The sequence below is a fragment of the Elephas maximus genome, chromosome 17, assembly GCF_024166365.1.
Source record: "Elephas maximus indicus isolate mEleMax1 chromosome 17, mEleMax1 primary haplotype, whole genome shotgun sequence".
Lineage (NCBI taxonomy): Eukaryota > Metazoa > Chordata > Mammalia > Proboscidea > Elephantidae > Elephas > Elephas maximus.
Window position 1 is genome coordinate 66,856,931 of NC_064835.1, and position 19,563 is coordinate 66,876,493.

At 41.2% G+C, this 19,563-nt stretch overlaps 1 protein-coding gene across 1 annotated transcript in view; it reads left to right on the plus strand.

The window, feature by feature from the left end:
- Window positions 1–1,266: 1,266 nt before the first annotated feature.
- GFPT1 (glutamine--fructose-6-phosphate transaminase 1) overlaps window positions 1,267–19,563 on the plus strand; it is a 58,205-nt gene continuing 39,908 nt past the window's right edge. The window contains exons 1-3 of the mRNA XM_049856414.1: window positions 1,267–1,531; window positions 8,332–8,439; window positions 12,318–12,425. Coding sequence (XP_049712371.1) covers window positions 1,525–1,531; window positions 8,332–8,439; window positions 12,318–12,425 — 223 coding nt within the window. The 5' untranslated portion in view covers window positions 1,267–1,524. The remainder of the gene's footprint in view (window positions 1,532–8,331; window positions 8,440–12,317; window positions 12,426–19,563) is intronic.

Consider the following 19,563-nt stretch of genomic DNA (forward strand, 5'->3'; position numbering starts at 1 on the left):
GACAGAAAGAGCTTTCCTGAAAAGGCAGCATTTAAACAGAGATGGGGGTAGGGATTCCACACAAAATAACCTAGGTGTGCAAAAGATTTGAGAATGTTGGTTCAACTGGGGAACTATCTGTTCAGTGTAAAGGGATTGAGGGTGGGACAGGAGGAGAGCAGCAGTGGGAAGTAAGGCCAGACACCTCAACAGGTGTCTCCAGCAGTTCTGTATGCCCTCCAAGTTTTTATCATAGTCTGCAGTCATTAATGGAAACCCTGGTGGCACAGTGGTTAAGAGCTAAGGCTGCTAACCAAAAGGTTGGCAGTGCAGTCATTAGTGGATTTATGATAACCACTTGACTAAAGTTTTCATCTTAGTCTACTGTCAAAATGGATTTATAATAACCATTTGATAGAAGATACCATTTAAATCTTATTAAAGCAGATGCCTGGGTAATAGATTCTCAGAAATGTCATCCCTCTCTGATTCAGTGTCTCTTGGCAGGAATGATGCATTAATTCATATAATTAACCCATCAGGAGTCAAAGGCGAGGCTGTCAACTCAAAGAAGTTGCTACAGTTCTCTCAGGTGGCCATCAGGTCTGGGCCAGCAGAGTTTCTTAAGCCCAGGGGCATACTGTTGTATGGTTGAGCCTTGTATCTTCCTTTTCTAACAACAAACTTGGGGTTAGGAGGGCAATGGATGAGGGTGGATATGGGTGCTGAGGGCTTTTAGGGGCCGAGATTATTACATAAAGCTTTAGTTAGGACTTGAATTGTCTGTCAACAGAAAGACTGCGGAACCTGAAAGGTGCTTTGCAGCCGAGAATTTTGATACCTCTCTCCCCGCACCTCATCCACTTCCTTACAATTTTCCTTAAGCGGCCGTATGTCCCTTTTCAATTCTGATCTGTCTGCCTCCCAAGACCCTTTTTCAGGCATCTTGCTTTCTTCTTCCTCTTTCCCCCGCTTCGTGGGGTGCCAGGAGCTCGGGGCCTTAGTGCGAGGTGCGCGCCCCGAGGCTGTTTGCTTTGTAAACTATTACAACCTCCTCCTTCCTTGGCTTTTCGTCACTCCCTGCGGGGCCTGGCTTCTTCCTTCCGGACTGCTCGGTTCCCTCCCGCTATTCGCCCCGGGATCGGGCGGCTCCAGGAACCTCAGGCGGAGGCAGCCACTAGCCGGTGCCACGTCGCCGCCGCCAGCAAGCCAGCAGCAGCGTGGGTCTCGGGGGCGGGGCGGGGAGGGGCGTCGCGGGGAGGCGGGGCCTGCAGGTGAGCGGCGTGAACGTGGCCCAATGGGCCGTGCCGGCGGCAGCGGCTGCGGCGGCGCGGTGCGAGCCGAGGGGCGGGGCACGGCGGCGGTTGCTGGTCAAACCCGGGAGCCCGAGGGGTCTGTCGCTGCCTGCGCCGTCGCATCCCCGGAGGGAGTCTTGTCGGCGCCACCCGGGCTTCCAATCCCACAGATCGCCGCAGAGCTTCCTGTGTGCGCTTCCGGCCTCTGCAGCCGCCCGCCTCTCGCTCTGCGGACCGTGCCTCCTGCATCATGTGCGGTAAGGGGACCGGGGGGCGTGTTGCGGAGCGGTGCGGGAATCGGTGTGGGTGCCGCCGAGGCCCGAGGAGAGGGCGGTAGCGGGGGTGTTGAGGGACCAAGTCCGGGTGATGGGCCGGGGCATCCCCCGGTGGCTGCAGGTATCGGGGTGGTGGTCGGCCTCTGCGTGCGGGAGGAAGGCGGTGGGGGCCCCGAGGAGGACACTTGAGAGGGGGCCCTAGAGGAGATCTGGGGGCTCGACGGGGACGGCTTTGCGCGAAGGGAACCAAGAAGGGAGACGACATCTGTATTGGAAAAGCGGAGAGGGCTGAGGTAACTGGGGTGTGAAGCGGGGAGCCTTAAGAGGGACCACCAGGTAAGTGAGGCGCCTGTGGAACAGCGGGCGAGGTCTCTGGAATTTACGTTATGTTCTTTTAGAATTTACCTTACAACTTGAAAATTTATTTTTAATTTCTTTCCCACTGGTTCAATAGCAAATAGAGTCATAGCTAGAGCTAAGACAATGGCATTATACGTTGTCTTACTTCCTGCCATCCCGTCTCTACAGAAACCAGTGCTAATCAATAACTTGGTGAATGGGCTTGGTTCTAAGACCTGATTTTCCCGTTGGAGGAGGCCCGGAAATGACCGTGACATAGATTATACATCGTTTATTACTTGCATGTGCACCCATTTGAAGTAATAGGTATGAAAAATATTGGCCTCCATTTAATCAATTCCTTTTTTAGAATAGTTAAAAAATAAAGTTAGGCCCTTTTACTCCATGTTTTGGGACTTAGTCGTTTTATTATTTCCTGAAAGTGTTAAGGAAAGGGACTGTCAGAATAATATCTTACATAACTGATATGCTCTGAAAGTGGTATTAATTTGCCATTGTCGGTAAAAGAATTGCATTCTTAGGTTGTAATTGAAATTTACGACTGACCTTACCCTCTGGAAGAAGGAACTTTTTTTTAAAGGTAGTATGATTGTGATAGAATTAAAGTTATCTGGGGAACAATCTTTGTAGCCTTTTGCAATGCGGAACTGAGCAGAGGTATAGTCATTAGTGTATATTTTTCTTGTATTTAAATTTATGCTAATTCAAGCTTCTGAAAACGAGCAGCATGTTTAAATTTAGATTAAAAGAAAACCCTGCACAAAAGCAGAAACACCTGTAAATAACCTGATGAAATTATTGTCATAGAGCTGACTTTTAAAGCAGTTATACTTTGGTTTTGTCTAGTTGCTAGAGTTGTTTCACAAAACACATTATTTAGTTTGCTCCTACGAAGTAGTGAATTTTCAAGCTGGTTAATCCCCAGGATGCTTCATTTTGTGTTTAACTTGTACTGAATGATAAGGTGTGTGTGCCGAGCCAAGCACCTGGCATTCTGGTCACAGGTTATTTCATCATCTTGTTCCAGAAAAAAAGAGGATCAAAAGTATTAGAAAAGAAAAGATCAGCTCTAGTTTAGAAAAGGTTCAGATAAGAGTGAGACTTTTAGGGTGGAGACTAAGTGAGAGTTTTCACACAGCCAACATCCCCATTCCACAGTGTGTGAATTGTGCTAGACCCAGTTTTACTGCTGAAGAAACAGGCTGTAAAGAATAAATAAGGAACTAGTACAGTAAAACATGGGAAACCTGGAAACTGTGTAAGGCGGAAACCTGACAGAGAAGGAAAACTCAAATATTTTCCACTAATACAGAGCAACAGAGAAGTGGTAAGACTGGAGCCTGTCAAAGGCAGAAAACTGTGAGACCCGGAAAAGGAAGGCAGTCCCGTCGAGTTCTGGTTCTTACAGGTTTCGCTGTACTTGGCACTCTGCCCTTTGGAGAGATGGCTAAAACAAGGGAATTGCCTACCAGGAATTTGCTGTCTGATTGGAGGGAACAAGATAAGTGTACACGGAGTAGCTGATAGCACAGTCTTTGTGCATTGCCATGTTATACACCACAGGTGGAATGAGGCAGGATTCAGACACTAGAGAGCTCTGAGCTCTAGTATCTGAGTTAGACCAGCAGTGCTCCAGATGATGGGGCAGGACTTTTATGCTGAGGAAGTAATGCCCACCGGTAGAGAATTACTGCAGCTTGAGAGAGATCTTATGATAGCATATGTTACAGATTGATGAATGGAGGCACAATAAGATGATAAGTCAAGTTGAAGACCTGAAAATAGGGGTTGGTAGTAGTGATTTCATCTCTGATCAGTACCATTTTGAGTTTTGAATGCCTAACTTGGGAACATGCCCTGCCTGGCTGATTGCCTGGTTATTTGCTGCAGTTGTATGTTCCCAGCCACCCCAAGGTTATGGGTAACCCTCTAGTCCCAGTTCTGTCCCAGCCGGTGCACTGTCTTGGGCCAATAGTGCTGTCGGGGTTGGTCTGTAAAATTTACAAATTGATTCTCTTTTTATCTTCCCTGTTGGCATAGTGGTTAAGTGCTATGGCTGCTAACCAAAAGGTTGGCAGTTAGAATCCACCAGGTGCTCCTTAGAAACTCTATGGGGCAGTTCTACTCTGTCCTATAGGGTCGCTGTGAGTTGGAATCGACTTGATGGCAACGGGTTTTTTCTTTTCCCAGCCAGGGATGACTTAGGCTGATCCTGTTTCTTCCTTCTACTAGCTCTATTTTGTTCATCTTAGGAACTTGTTCTACGTGTGTCCTTCATCCTTGTCATTTCCTGCCTGGTTGTTTCAGGAGAAGTGTCACTACTTCTTATGCTTCCTCAATTCCTCTGCTTCTTTTCTTTGTTCCAGTAGAGAACCAAAAAGTGACACTAATAATTACTGATGTGTATAATAGACTGCTTTTTTTTCCAAAGAAAAGGTAAGTTTTGAATTGGAATTAGATATAATGGTATTTCATTGAATCTAAGGTGCCATGATTGGGAAATGCACATTTTTTATTTGGGCCACAAAAAAAGAAAACATGAATATCTTAGAATCAATGCCATCAATTTCCAAAGCTTTAGAAAGTATTCTGAAGATGTCTTCAGAATATCATAGGCTCAGTGATCTGTTTGTACCTTAAACTGGTAATGAATCACTAATAGGAAATTACCGGACAATATGAAATACATGTATACATAAAATGAAATACATGTATACATAAAATACATGCTTGTGAAAGGGTGTCTTGCCCCAAAATTTTAACCTTAACTTAATCAAGCCTTTAGATCTGTCTTCCAGTTTATGGGAGATACAAGGAGTAGGGGAACTGACTAAACCACACCAAGTGGAAGCAATTAAGACTTAGCCAGAAGGTAAGAATCTTGGAGAAGGGGCAGTGAGGGAGACCGTTCTGAATTCAAAGAGACTTCAAGGTATGGCAGTGATCTTGATTAGATCATAAATGAACAAACTAGCTGTAGAAGGCATTTTGGAGGGATGATAGGGAAAATTTGAATGTGAATATTGTACTAGATGATATTAGGACATTATTATCTTTTTAGGTGCAAAAATACTATTGTGATTTAAAAAATTATTTTTTGTTATTGAGAACATGCACAGGAGAAATACACCAATTCAACAATTTTTACATGTACATGAAAAAATATGTAAGAAGTTATTTATTCATAAGGCCATAAATTCAACCAAGCATAGGAACTTCAATAATGTAATTACTGAGTTGAGTTATATTCAGTTTTGATTTCAATAAGGTTTAACAGTCTTTACTGGAAACTGTTGTTGTTAGGTGCTGTCAGATTGGTTCCAACTCCTAGCGGCCCTGTGTACAGTAAAACAAAATACTGTCTGGTCGGTCCTGTGCCATCCTCATAATGGTTGTTATGCTTGAGCCCAATTTACAGCCACTTACTTGAAACTAGGTTGATTGTAACTGAGTCAAGTCTATCATTCTGGTCTTTTCTTATATTTTGTTAAGCAAGGTGATCATAAGTGCTTTGAGTTGTGCAACCATTCTCACCCACATTTTTTGAGTTGTCCTTCCACCATTAACATAAACTCACTGCTGCCGAAGTTTCTCATCAAGTCTTTCAAGTTGCTTTTGTCAGTTTGATCCCATATAGGTAGATCTTAAAAGAGCTCAACGCTCGAAGCAGACATTTCTTACTCGTTAAACTAAACTATTTGGTTTAAAGAAGACTTCAAAACCAAAACTAAACCTGTTGCCTGACACATAGTGACCCTATAGAACAGAGTAGAGCTGCCCCATGGGGTTTCCAAGGAGCGGCTGGTGGATTTGAATTGCTGACCTTTTGGTTAGTAGCCAAGCTCTTAGCCACTGTGCCACCAGGGCTCCAAAGAAGACTTCAGGGGATATTTTTGGTTTAAGGTTTAAATATTTTCTCAGGGCAGTAGTTTGAGGGGTTCATCTAGTGTCCATGGCTCCAGAAAGTCTGGAATCTATGAGAATTTGAAATTCTGTTCTGCAACTTACCCCTTTTGATCAGGATTCTTATATAGGATCTTTGATCAAAACATTCAGTAATGGAATCCAGTTCTTCTGGTCTCATTCCAAAGAGGGCAGTTGTTCACGGAGGGGTTACCTACACATTACATTTCTTCCTCCTGTTACTGATCGCCTTCTTCCTCTCTTGCTCCAGGGGAAGAGAGACTAATTTTTGTACCTTGAATGGTCACTCGCAAGCTTTTGAGACATCAGGCACTACGCAATCAAACTAGGAGGTCGAACAAAAGCACTAAACAGGATGTTAGGCCAATTAACTGAGATTGTCCCATGAAACCGTGACCTTTTACCAAACCAGGGAACCAAATTCCATGAGATGTTTGGTTGTCTATAAGCAGCCTCAGGAGTTAGTTTCTCTCTCTCCCTCTTTTTTTTTTTTTTTGTCATTGTGGTAAATAAATCTATCACATAACTTTTGCCAATTAAGTTTTTTTTATAGGTGTACAACTTATTGACAGCAATTACATTAATTGGCTGTGCAACCCTACCCTTAATTAATGTGGTTTTTCTGTTACTGTAAACCAAAACTCAGTACTCCATAAGCAGTAACTCCCCCTCCCCCCTTTTCCTTCCCTACCGGCCCTAATAAGGTTAATAAACTTTGGTCTGTATACATGTGCCTAATACTATTACCGATTTTATAGACAAGTGTCCTTATATTTTATATATTATTTTGCTTCTATTGATTTTTTTAAAAAAGATTTTATTTTGTTTAAGAGTTTACACAACAAATTAAGTTCCCATTTAACAATTTCTGCACAGTTTTTTCACTGATATCAGTTACATTTTTCATTATTCTCATTCATTCTGTTTTGGTCGTACCATTTCCAGTACTCTAGTTTACCTGCCCTCTTCTTTGCTGTAGAGTAATTTTTGACCATTTGGTCTTCTAGTTGATTTTTTGTAAGAAGCTTATCACTCGTGGGTGATATTCCTTATTTTATGATCCAGTCTATTATTTAGCTAAAAGATGACTTCAAGGGATAATTTTGGTTAAAGGTTTAAAGTAAGGAGCCCTGCACTCCACTGCTAACCAAAAGGCGGCGGTTCAAATCCACTAGCTGCACCACGGGAGAAAGATGTGGCAGTCTACTTCTGTAAAGATTATAGCCTTGGAAACCTTAAGGGGCAGTTCTGACTTGATGGCAAAGGGTTTTTTGGAAGGTTTAAAGTGTATCTCAGGGGGTTGTCTAGTCTCAATTGGTCCAGTACATCTAGACTTTCTTAAGAGTTTGAGTTCTGATCCACATTTTCTCCCATTCTGTAAGGATCTATCTAATGTGGCCCTGATCAATGCCTTTATTGATTCTTAAAAATATACTCTGAAAATAATAGGACCCATTCACTAGGTTTGCAGTTTTAATTTGGTGGATGCAAATGAGCCGGTGGGAATGGACTCCATGGCAGTAGGTTTGGTTTGGGGTTTTAGATAAAATTGCATGTATAACAAAATCGTGGCAGAACATTGTAACAAAGAAACGAGGCCCAAAAGGGAGGTACAGTCAGTAACAGTGGTATTAAAAAGTAACGGTATCAGATTCATCAGCAGTGGTTCTAAAGCGATCAGAGAAGAATCCCCAGACATCGTAGAACATGAAGCTGGAGGTAACTGTAGACGTCCTCAAACGTCAGAGGGAGGAAATAATCTGACTCTTTTGCTAGTATCTGATGAACAGATGGTTCAAGGCATTTTCTTTTAGGATGATGATAGATCTTTTTAGTCATTTATTTTTTTAAAGTCTTTAGCTTTTGAGTATTCTTCACATCACTGATATTTAGAAGTTATTTATTCCTAAAGATTATTGATAGTATGGTCATTTTTTATTCCATTTATATAATTTTATAGGGCCCTTATGTTACTTAAAATATCTATTTCAGAAAATGTTGTTGTTAGTTGCCTTCGAACCAACCCCTGACTCCTGATGACCCCCTGTGTTACAGAGTAGAACTGCTCCATCAGGTTTTCTTGGCTGTGATCTTTATGGAAACAGTTCACCAGGCCTTTCTTTTCATGGAGCCAACCTTTCAGTTAGCAGCCAGCCACAAACCACTTGTGCCACCTAGGCTTCTTTATTTCGGAAAACACTTTCCTTTAAAACATACTGCTGAGTTGCTAGGATACAATCCAGAAGTTTGTTGATTGGTTAACTCTGTATTGAATTTGACTTGTGTAAATGGCAGTGAAGGAAGATTAGTGGTCAGCCTTCTGTTGCTTTGAAAGAAAGCTCCCTGCCTTTAAACGGTTTGAAGTGAGGATTTCTGTCTTTCTTAAGGACGTAACTCCGCCTCACATTTTTTTGTACCCTGGACACAGTTCTGTCGGTGAGGATTTGTATTTTCATAGTTGAATCAGAATTTCCCATTAAGTATTTGTTTATTTGCAGGTATATTTGCTTACTTAAACTACCATGTTCCCCGGACAAGACGAGAAATCCTGGAGACCCTGATCAAAGGCCTGCAGAGACTGGAGTACAGAGGATATGATTCTGCTGGTATTTCCTTTCAAAAAATATTAGGAGTTTTGCATGGTTTTTAAATGTAAATTTATTTATTTTTTTAGGAGACAGTTTAGATTCTTGAGTAATTCCTGTTTTGTTTCTGATAATTGTAAAATCTGAAGAGTTGTTGTGTTTTAGCATGTTAAAAGGGTTTGTTTACATAATTTCAACAGTGTTATTGTTCACATAGAGTGTTGCTTCTTATGGAGATTTTATTCTTCCTTTATTAAAAATATTACTATAAAAACATAAATCATCTGGGCATTTTCATGGCAAAAGAAAGCTCTCAAGGTCTTTACTCTATGAATTATCTTTTTTCTTTCCTGTATCTTTACTTTTTCTTCACAGATTCCATGATTTTGGCATATAAACTTAACTAAAACTCTTCTGTCTTAAATAAATGACAAACAAATAAGAAATAAGTTTTTGCCAACTTTGTGTTCTACTCTAGCTCCTTGCCTTAACTGTGTTGGGGGTTCCCAAGACTGCTCCCAGGTTTGGTAATTTGGTAGGAGGACTCACAAGACTCTGTATATAGTTGTGCTCCCAACTTTGAGTTTTTACAGCAGAAGAATGCAGAGCAGAATCAGCTAAGGGAAAAGGCTTGTGGGACAAAGGCTGGAAGAAACCACAAACAAGCTTCCAAGAATCTTCTCCCAGTGGAGTCACACAGAATGTGCTTAATTCACTGAGCAACGAGTTGTAATAACTTACGTGAAGTATCGTCTACATGGAAGCTCGTTATTGATTCAGTATCCAAGGTTTTTATTGGGCCTAGTCACATAGACACCTCTGTCTAGCATGTACCAGAATTCCCAAGTTCCAGCAGGAAAGCAGATGCGCAGCATAAATCGCAGTGTTTGCACAAACAGTTCGGGTGCAGTAAACCCCTAGCTGAAATCCAAGTCCCGGACACCAGCCGGGGGCTAACCTTGCAAGCAGGCTAACCTTGCAAGCAGGCCGTACTAAGGGTCGCTGTCACAGGCGTGCTATGTACACTCTTCTCTGCACCCTTAACATTGCCAGATGTAAAGGGCATCTATCTTTTTTGACTTTCCTCGGTAATGGGTGCTGTTAACCGTCCCTTTGTTATTAAAATTCTCTCTTACTTAATTTCTCTGACAACACATATCCTCTTCTAAGATGCTGATTAATTCTTTTGTCTCTGCTTTGGGAGCTCCTGTTCTTCCTCATATTGCTTAAACATTAATGTTCTTCGAAATTCTTTCCTAGCCCTGAATTTTCTTTTAGAATTTCTTTTTTTTTTTGTATTTTCGTGGGTGAGCTCTGACTTCATTAGCTTCCTATATGTTGGTAACTTGCAACCTCTACCTCTAAACCAAATGTATTTCCCAAGCTGTAGGTAGATCTGTATTTCCATCTGCCTCCTAGAAATTCCTTTATACATAGACCATGATATCTTCAACTTTTTGCTCAGGATTGAACTGAATATACTTGAGTTCTCACCCCACTCCCAAGGCGATATCCCAGACTTGACCCACCTTCTGAATCCTCATTACCACAGTTTAGTTCAAGCCCTCTTCCTTTTTTGCTTTCCTATGGCTGTAACCTCTGACAGCTGCTTTCCTCCTGTGTCTCCCCCTCCAGTCCATTTTCTCCATTGTTTCCAAAGAGAGTTTTCTGAGAAAATATTTCGTCATATCACTTCTCTGCTTGGAGCTCTTCAGTGCTTTTCCAGTACCTTCAGGGCAACTTTTTCAAATTCCTTAGGAACTTAAATACACTTTCCAGATATGTGTTTCTTGGCATTTCCTTCTTGTCTTCCTTCTGAGGTGGATGCCCATCTTCTTTGTTTCTCTATCGTACTCTAGTTGTAACCTGTAGTACTTTTATTATACCTAAAGTCACACTCAAAAAAAAAAAAAAAAACCCCACGTGTCTGTCAGTTTGTCGTACTGTGGGGGCTTACGTGTTGCTGTGATGCTGGAAGCCGTGCCACCAGTATTCAGATACCAGTAGGGTCACCCATGGAGGACAGGTTTCAGCTGAGCTTCCACACTAAAACAGACTAGGATTAGTTGATGTTCAACCATTTCAAGAGGTGGCATATGATCAGGAACCGATGGTACTGAAGAAAGAAGTCCAAGCTGCTCTGAAGGCATTAGTGAAAAACAAGGCTCTAGGAATTGATGGAATATCAAATGAGATGTTTCAACAAACAGATGCAGCACTGGAGGTGCTCACTCGTCTATGCCAAGAAATATGGAAGACAGCTTCCTGGCCAACTGACTACAAGAGAGCCATATTTATGCCTATTCCCAAGAAAGGTGATCCAACCGAATGTGGAAATTATAGAACAATATCATTAATATCACATGCAAGCAAAATTTTGCTGAAGATCATTCAAAAACAGCTGCAGCAATATATCGACAGGGAACTGCCAGAAATTCAGCCCGGTTTCTGAAGAGGATGTGGAACCAGGGATATATATCATGGCTGATGTCAGATGGATCCTGGCTGAAAGCAGAGAATACCAGAAGGATGTTTACCTGTGTTTTATTGACTACGCAAAGGCATTTGACTGTGTAGATCATAACAAACTATGGATAACACTGCAAAGAATGGGAATTCCAGAACACTTAATTGTGCCCATGAGAAACCTTTACATAGATCAAGAGGCAGTTGTTTGGACAGAACAAGGGGATACTGATTGGTTGAAAGTCAGGAAAGGTGTGTGTCAGGGTTGTATTCTTTCACCATACCCATTCAATCTGTATGCTGAGCAAATAATCCAAGAAGCTGGACTATATGAACAAGAACGGGGCATCAAGATCGGAGGAAGACTCATTAACAACCTGGGTTATACAGATGGTACCACCTTGCTTGCTGAAAGTGAAGAGGACTTGAAGCCCTTACTAATGAAGATCAAAGACCACAGCCTTCAGTATGGATTACACCTCAACATAAAGAAAACAAAAATCCTCACAACTGGACCAATGAGCAACATCATGATAAACGGAGAAAAGATTGAAGTTGTCAAGGATTTCATTTTACTTGGATCCACAATCAACAACCATGGAAGCAACAGTCAAGAAATCAAAAGAAGCATTGCGTTGGGCAAATCTGCTGCAAAGGACCTCTTTAGAGTGTTGAAGAGCAAAGATGTCACCTTGGAGACTGAGGCGCGCCTGACCCAAGCCATGGTATTTTCAATTGCATCATATGGAAGCTGGACGATGAATAATGGAGACCGAAGAAGAATTGACGCCTTTGAATTGTGGTGTTGGAGAAGAATATTGAATATACCATGGACTGCCAAAAGAACAAACAAATCTGTCTTGGAAGAAGTACAACCAGAATGCTCCTTAGAAGCAAGAATGGCAAGACTACATCTTACATACTTTGGACATGTTGTCAGGAGGGATCAGTCCCTGAAGAAGGACATCATGCTTGGCAGAGTACAGGGTCAGCGGAAAAGAGGAAGACCCTCAACGAGGTGGATTGACACAGTGGCTGTAACAAGGAGCTCAAGCATAACAATTATTGTAAGGATGGCTCAGGACTGGGCAGTGTTTCGTTTTGTTGTGCATAGGGTCGCTATGAGTTGGAACCGACTCGATGGCACCTAACAACAACAACAATAGTCACACTGTCTGGTAGTGACTTTTTCCTTGTGTGTCTTCCCAAGAGACTGTTAGAAATTTGAGGATAGGAACTGAGTTATTTTCACTTTTATTTCTTGCAGCTATCATGGTTCTTGGCAGGAAATAGGGGTTACGGTAAATGTTGCAGTACTAAATGAATGAATTAGATGAAAATGTAATTTTTTTTAATTAAAGATTTTGCCTCACAATGATAGTCTAAGTAATAACCAGTTTCTGTCTTGCTTTTTTCACCTCTTGATGATTTAGGTGTGGGAGTTGATGGAGGCAATGACAAAGATTGGGAAGCCAATGCCTGCAAAATCCAGCTCATTAAGAAGAAAGGGAAAGTTAAGGCTCTGGATGAAGAAGTTCACAGTAATGTACTTAGTTTGATCTTTGTCACCCCTCCCCTTCTTTTCCTTCTCTCCCCAGCAAATTAACTTTCCCCCCAAATTTTGTGGCCTATTTTTAGAATACCCATTGGCATCAAGTCTATTCCAACTCATAGTGACCCTATATGACAGAGTAGAACTGTTGTATAGGGTTTCCAAGGCTGTAAATCTTTACGGAAGGAGATTGCCACCTCTCTCTCCTGCAGAGTGGCTGGTGGGTTTGAACTGCTGACCTCTCAGCAGTTGAGCACTTAACCACTGTGCCGCCAAGGTTCCTATTTTGAGAATAATGATTCTTAAAGTTGAGGAGAGGGAAGAAAAGGGTGTTTTGTTACTGTCTGGACTAGTTTAAAACTTATCTGTGGCTTCAAAAATGATCGTAATAACTAGAGAAAGAAATTAGGTACTTTGTGGTTAGAGTAAGCTCAGTTATTCTAAATTGAAGTAGCTTCAGAACCACTGTTCTTGAGGTAGGATCTTTTTTTTTTTTTTTTGTACTTTACATGAAAGTTTACAAAACAAACTAATTTCTCATCAGTTATTACACACATTGTTCTATGACGTTGGTTAACAACCCCACGACATGTGAACACTCTCCCTTTTCAACCCTGGGTTCCCTATTACCAGCTTTCCTGTTCTGTCCTGCTATCCAGTCTCTGCCCCAGGGCTGGTGTGCCCCTTTAGTCTTGTTTTGTTCCTTGGGCCTGTTCAATCTTTGACTGAAGGTTGAACCCCTGAGGAAGATCTCTTATAGGACAAAGGATATTTTTAGTAGTACCCTTATTCATGTTTCTTCATTGGTGGTTGTCTTCAGTTTGGACTAAATGCCTAGTTTGAATGTGTAGTCAATCTAGATGTTGTACCTTTTAGCAGGTCTGATGAAGTCAGGTAAGTATCCCATTCCTACTTGACTATTTTCTTAATTCCCTGGCACATGGTAGTTGCCAAGAGGTACACACACCATAAAAGAGGATATACTTCTCAGTATTTAGTTCATAACGTTATGCTTATACATTTTATTTTTTCATAGGAAATTTGAACACAAAACAAAAACTTGGATGGAAGTAGGTTGATCGAAAAAAAAAAAAGAATTAAAAAATCCTTTTTGAAAACCAGGAAATGGCAGGTGTCTTATGTACCTACTCAAAATGAGTGCTATCGTAATCATTATAAAGGAGGATAGGTATAAGAGGGAAAAGATGGGTTTAGTAATTTGTTTTCACATAAGCCACATATTTAGCTGTGTAGTACTTGTATAATAAATAAAATTAATGCTTATATTTCATGTATTGTGGGTAAGATTAGCGAGGGATAAAGCAGACACCCAAATAACTATACTTTAAAACTATAGTATAAATATTCAGTATACAGCAGATACTGCGTTCTTTATAGCAGAACAAATATAGCAAGTTCTGTAGGAGACAATAAACTAATCGCTGTGAGTCAAGAAGAGTTCCCACAGGTTGGAGAGGCTGAGGATACATAGAGAATGGTGGCCGATAATATTTGGGTGGAGAAGGTGAGAAGGCAGGGCTTTATGAGCAGAAGAGCTAGGATAAAGATAAGAATAAAAACCAAAAACCAAACCCATTGTTGTCTAGTTGATTCTGACTCATAGTGACCTTATAAGACAGTAGAACTGTCCCATACAGTTTCCACGAGTGGCTGGTGGGTTTGAACTGCTGACTTTTTGGTTAACAACTGAGTTCTTAGACACTGTGCTACCAGGGCTCCAAAGATAAAATAGGGAAGGCAAATTTGTTGATGGAATGGGAGATCTGTTTATCTCCATTACCGGAAGGAGACTAGCGGGAAGCTAGAAAGGTAGGTTGTAACTAGAGACACAATCTGTGAATGTCACCGTATTGAAACATGCCTCCTGCTGCAGGAAAGTCAGGGAGGAGTGGAGAAATGGCAACTTGCAGACATTGCTGTGAAATTGTAGGTGGTAAGTCACTTTGAAGAGCAACCTGACAGTGTCAAAGTGGGAGATGCCTATACTCTGACCAAGCACTTCCCTCTTGGGCACATACTTCAAAGAAACACTGTGGACAAGAAGACATGACAAAAAGGTTCATTGTAGCAAAACTTAGAAACAACCTAAATGTCTACCTGTAAGGGAACGGGAGAATAAGTTGTATGTGATAGTGAAACCAAACACCTGTTCCCGTCAAGCAGATTCCAACTCATAGCGACCCTACAGGATAAAGTAGAACTGGCCCATAGAGTTTCCAAGGCTGTAATCTTTATGGAAGCAGACTGTCACATCTTTCTCAGGTGGAATGGCTGGTGAGGTCAAATTGCTGACCTTTCAGTTAGCAGTCGAGCGCTTAACCACCACACCACCGGGGCTCCTTTTATATGATAGTAAGTGACAATATATAGCCCTTGAAAGGAGCACACTGGATCTGATTCCACATGTAGGAACACAGATAATTTCTGTAAACCTAATGTGTTGAGTGGGAAACTCTGGTGGTGTAGTGGTTAAGTGCTACGGCTGCTAACCAAGAGGGTCAGAGGTTCAAATCCACCAAGTGCTCCTTGGAAACTATGAGGCAGTTCTACTCTGTCCCATAGGGTCGCTATGAGTTGGAATCAACTCGATGGCAATGGCTTTTTTTTGTTTGTTTGTTTTAATGTTGAGTGAAAAAAGCAAGCTGCAGGAGGATATGTAAACTACTGTTATGGTTAGGTACCGTTGAGTCAGATATGACTCATAACAACCCAGTGTACAACAGAATGAAACACTTTCTTGTCCTGCGCTGCTATGGGTTGAATTGTGTCCCCCCAAAATGTGTGTCAACTTGGCTAGGCCATGATTCCCTGTATTGTGTGGTTGTCCTCCATTTTGTGATCTGATGTAATTATCCTAAGGGATTGTAAATCCTAACCTCTGTGATGTTAATGAGGCAGGATTAGAGATAGTTATGTTAATGAGGTAGGACTCAGTCTATAGGATTAGGTTGTATGATGAGTCAATCTCTTTTGAGATATAAAAGAGAGAATGGAGTAGAGAGGAGAGGGACCTCAATACCACCAAGCAAGAAGAGCCTGGATTGGAGTGTATCCTTTGGACTTGGGGTCCCTGTGCTGAGAAGCTGTTAGACTCAGGGCAAGATTGATGCCAAGACCTTCTGCCAGAGCCAACAGAGAGACAGAGAGAGAATCCTTCCCTTGGAGCTGGCACCTTGAACTTGAACTTCTAGACTCTAGACTGTGAGAGAATATACTTCTCTTTGTTAAAGCCACCAATTTGTGATATTTCTGTTATAGCAGCACAAGATAAGTAAGACGTGCTCCATCCTCACAGTTGTTGCTGTTTGATCCCATTGTTGCAGCCAGTGTGTCGGTCCAAATCACCGAGGGTCTTCTTCTTTTTCGCTGACCCTCTACCTTACCAAGCATGATGTCCTTCTCCAGGGACTGGGTCCTCCTGATAACACGTCCAAAGTGAGGCGAAGTCTTACCATCTCACTTCCAAGGTGCACTCGGACTGTATTTCATCCAAGACAGACTTGTTCACCCTTTTGGCAGTTCGTGGTATATTCAGTATTTTTCACCGACAGCATAATTCAAAGGTATCAGTTCTTCTTTGGCCTTCCTTATTTGTTATCTAGCTTTCACATGCATATGAGGCGATTGAAAATGTCATGGCTTGAGTCAGACGTACCTTAGTTCTCAAAGTCACATCTTTGCTTCTCGACACTTCAAAGAGATCTTATGCAGTCTGTGCTGAGCAGGTAATCTGAGAAGCTGGCTATATGAAGAAGAATGTGGCATCAGGTTTGGAGGAAGACTCATTAAAGCTTGCGATATGCTTGCTTGCTGAAATCTGAGGACTTGAAGCATTAACTGACAAAGATCAAAGACTGCTTCCTTCAGTGTGGAGTATACTTCAACATGAAGAGAACAAAAATCCTCCCAACTGGACCGGTAAACAACATCATGATAAACGGAGAAAAGATTGAAGTTGTCAAGGATTTCATTTTACTTGGATCCACAATCAACACCCATGAAAGCAGCTTTCAAGAAATCAAACAGTGTATTGCATTGAGCAAATCTGCTGCAGAAGACCTCTTTAAAGTGTTAAAAACTGTATAGAACTGTTTATGTAAAATACTAAAAAACAAAACAATTCTATCAATGTGGGCACACATTAGCTTAATAGGAGTTTAAAGGTATGGGTAGGAAGGCTCTACATCAACTTGTCACTCCTCTGGGAAAGAAGAGAAGGAAATGGGATGGGGCAAGGTATAAAGGAAGCATGGACTGCGTTTTTATGTTTTTGATCTTAAAGATCTTAAAGCACAAGTCGCTAAATGCTAATGTTTGTTAATTCTGGGTGTGGGTGTCTGGATGCTTGTGGTGTTTGTTTTGTTGGTCCTAACATGTTTTGATATGTTTGACCTATTAAAAAAAAAAAAAAGGAAGCATGACATTTGGGAAAAGGCCATTGAATTGGTGGATTAGAGGTTATTATTAATTTCTGATTTGGGTATAATTATAATAATAATAAGGTAATACTTATTGATTGCTTTCTGTGTTCCAGACCCTGTTCCGACTGCTTTGCATGTCTAAACTCGTTTATTCCTCATTAAAGCCCATGAAATTATAGTTCCATTTTGCAAATGAGGAAATTGAGACACAGAGGCATAGAAATTGTCACAAATGGTGTCAACAGGAGAGGCAGTAAAGTTTGGGGGTAAAGAAAAGGAAAGATGGGAAAAGGGCTGCTGTTTTAGCGAGTGACAAAAATTAAAAATTTTGTTGTAAACCTTCATCTAAAGTACAAAAAAAAAAAAAACTTAAGCTTTTAAATATTTTATACCTTTAAAAAAAGATGTAAAGCACAAGTGGCTAAATGGTAACATTTGTTAACTTTGAGTATAGGTATTCAGGTGCTTAGTTTATATTTCCAGAAAATTTCAATATGTTTGAACTGTTAAAAAAAAAAAAAAGATGACTTCTGAGAAAAGGCCTAACCTTACCATATTTGCATGCAGAGGGGCAAGGAACCACAGGTGGGGAATGCCCTGGGCAAATGTGGAGATAAAAGATGCAGATGAAGTAATTAGTAAAGGCGTATAGCTCAGGTCAAGGCAGAAGAGAGTATTGATCTTTACGTAGAAGAATATACTCTGGGAGTGAAAGGTAAAAGACGAAAAGTGAAACAGGAATATGAGGTGTCTTAGTTACTTAATGCTGCTGTAACAAAAAAGCACTACAGACAGATGGTTTTAAAGAATGTATTGTCTCACAGTTTTGGAGGTTAGGAGTCTAAATTCCTGGTGTCTGCAGAGCTAGGACTTTCTCTGTGGGCTTAGAGGAAGATCCTTGTCTCTTTTAGCTTCTGTAGCTCTGGGTGTTTTTTGGCATTTTTGACTGCTTGTAGATAAATCTTCACCTGGCATCTGTCTGTCTGTCTTCTTCCATATGTGTCTCTGTGTTCTGCTGTTTTTATAAGATACCACTGGAAGGACTTAGGTTTAGGAACCACCCTACTCTGGTTATGTTCTCATTAACATAACAAAAGAAACCCCTATTTCCAAACTGGATCCCATTGACAGGTATAGGAGTTAGGACTTCAGCATGAGGTGATGGGGAGAAAGGCTGAGTAAGGTAATAATTGAAGGAATATATAGGTAGGATTGGCACTCAAGGAGAATAGAAAAGAGGTAAACTGTTGGGGAATTAGATAAGCTATCAGCTTAATGAATAAGGAACATGGATAAGTGTTCCTTTGGCAACAGAGAAATAAAACCAAAAATCAAACCCATTGCCGTGGAGTTGATTCTGACTCAGCGACCCTAGTATGAATTTGAAATGGACTCAATTTATAGAATTCTGTGATTGTCTCCAGTGTTGCTTGACAGTTTATAAGAAGAGAAATGTGGGGGTTATCTATATTTAGGGCTCAGAAAAGGGCAATAGAACTGGGTAACAGAGTGAATAAGAAAGAGTTAAGGATTGGAAATCATGATATACTTACATAACACATGAAATATTTGTTGTGAGGAATGTGTTTATTATCATAGCAATGGCTCTTATTAGGTAGTGTTCCTTTGGCAGCAGTGAAATGGGTATAGTACTTATCATGAACTTGGCAGTGGACTCAGTTTAGAGTTTTGTGACATTCTCTAAGTTGCTTGACAGCTTGTGGGGGAGTACAGCACTTTAATTATACTTAGCTTAAAAAACTCGTCAAAGAAATGTTTTCATTGCTTGTATTAGCCTGTTAAGTGGTGGTAAACCGTAATTTTGTACTTTTCTGGAGCTGGAGGCCAGTTATCAGATGACTTTAGTTATTTAGAACACAGGTAAGCTAGGAAAGAATACATAACATGATTTTATCTATTGATTGATCAAGCCCTCCAACAAAAGCTTGAGTATCTGCCCTGTATAGCTATTAGTGCTTAGAATTCAAAGATAATAAGACAAGCTTTTGCTTTCATGGAACTCGTTCTGGTGGAAGCCAGATTGATAACAACCTCTGTCGTAAGTGCTATAATAGTGTGGCAAAATATATACCATTGTAGTTTTAATCTCAGGCTTTGGGGTCAACTAGACTTACATTCAAGTCCTGTCTCTACTTCTTGCTAGCTGTGACCTTGGGCAGGTTCTGTGACCTCTTTTAGTCTCAGTTTCTTCTTTATTTGTACAATGGGGACAGTAGTACCCATGTAGCAGACAGAGTATTGTGAGGATTCAATAATAAAATGAATATTCGTTGAGTACTTATTTTATACTAGGTACTGTTCTGGGCCTTGGGAACACAACAGAGAGCAAGATAGATTCCTTGCCCTGATGGAGTTTACTGTGTAGTGGTGAGGTGGCAGACAATTAACAAACAAATACATAATCTTAGGTAACCATAGTGCTGTGAAGAAATAGTGTGGTAGTGGTGACAGTTTAGCAGAGACCATGTGATTGTCTCCAGGAGAGGATTCTATGGAGAGGGAACACCAAGTGCAGAGACCCTGAGTGCCCTGGGCATGCCTATGGCTGAAAGTCAGTGGGGCTGGAGCACAGTAAGTGAGGGGGAGAGTGGCAGGAGATGAGGCTAGAGAAGGTGGCTGGGGGCTAGATCATGGAGGGTCTTAAGGACAATGGGTTTTACCTTG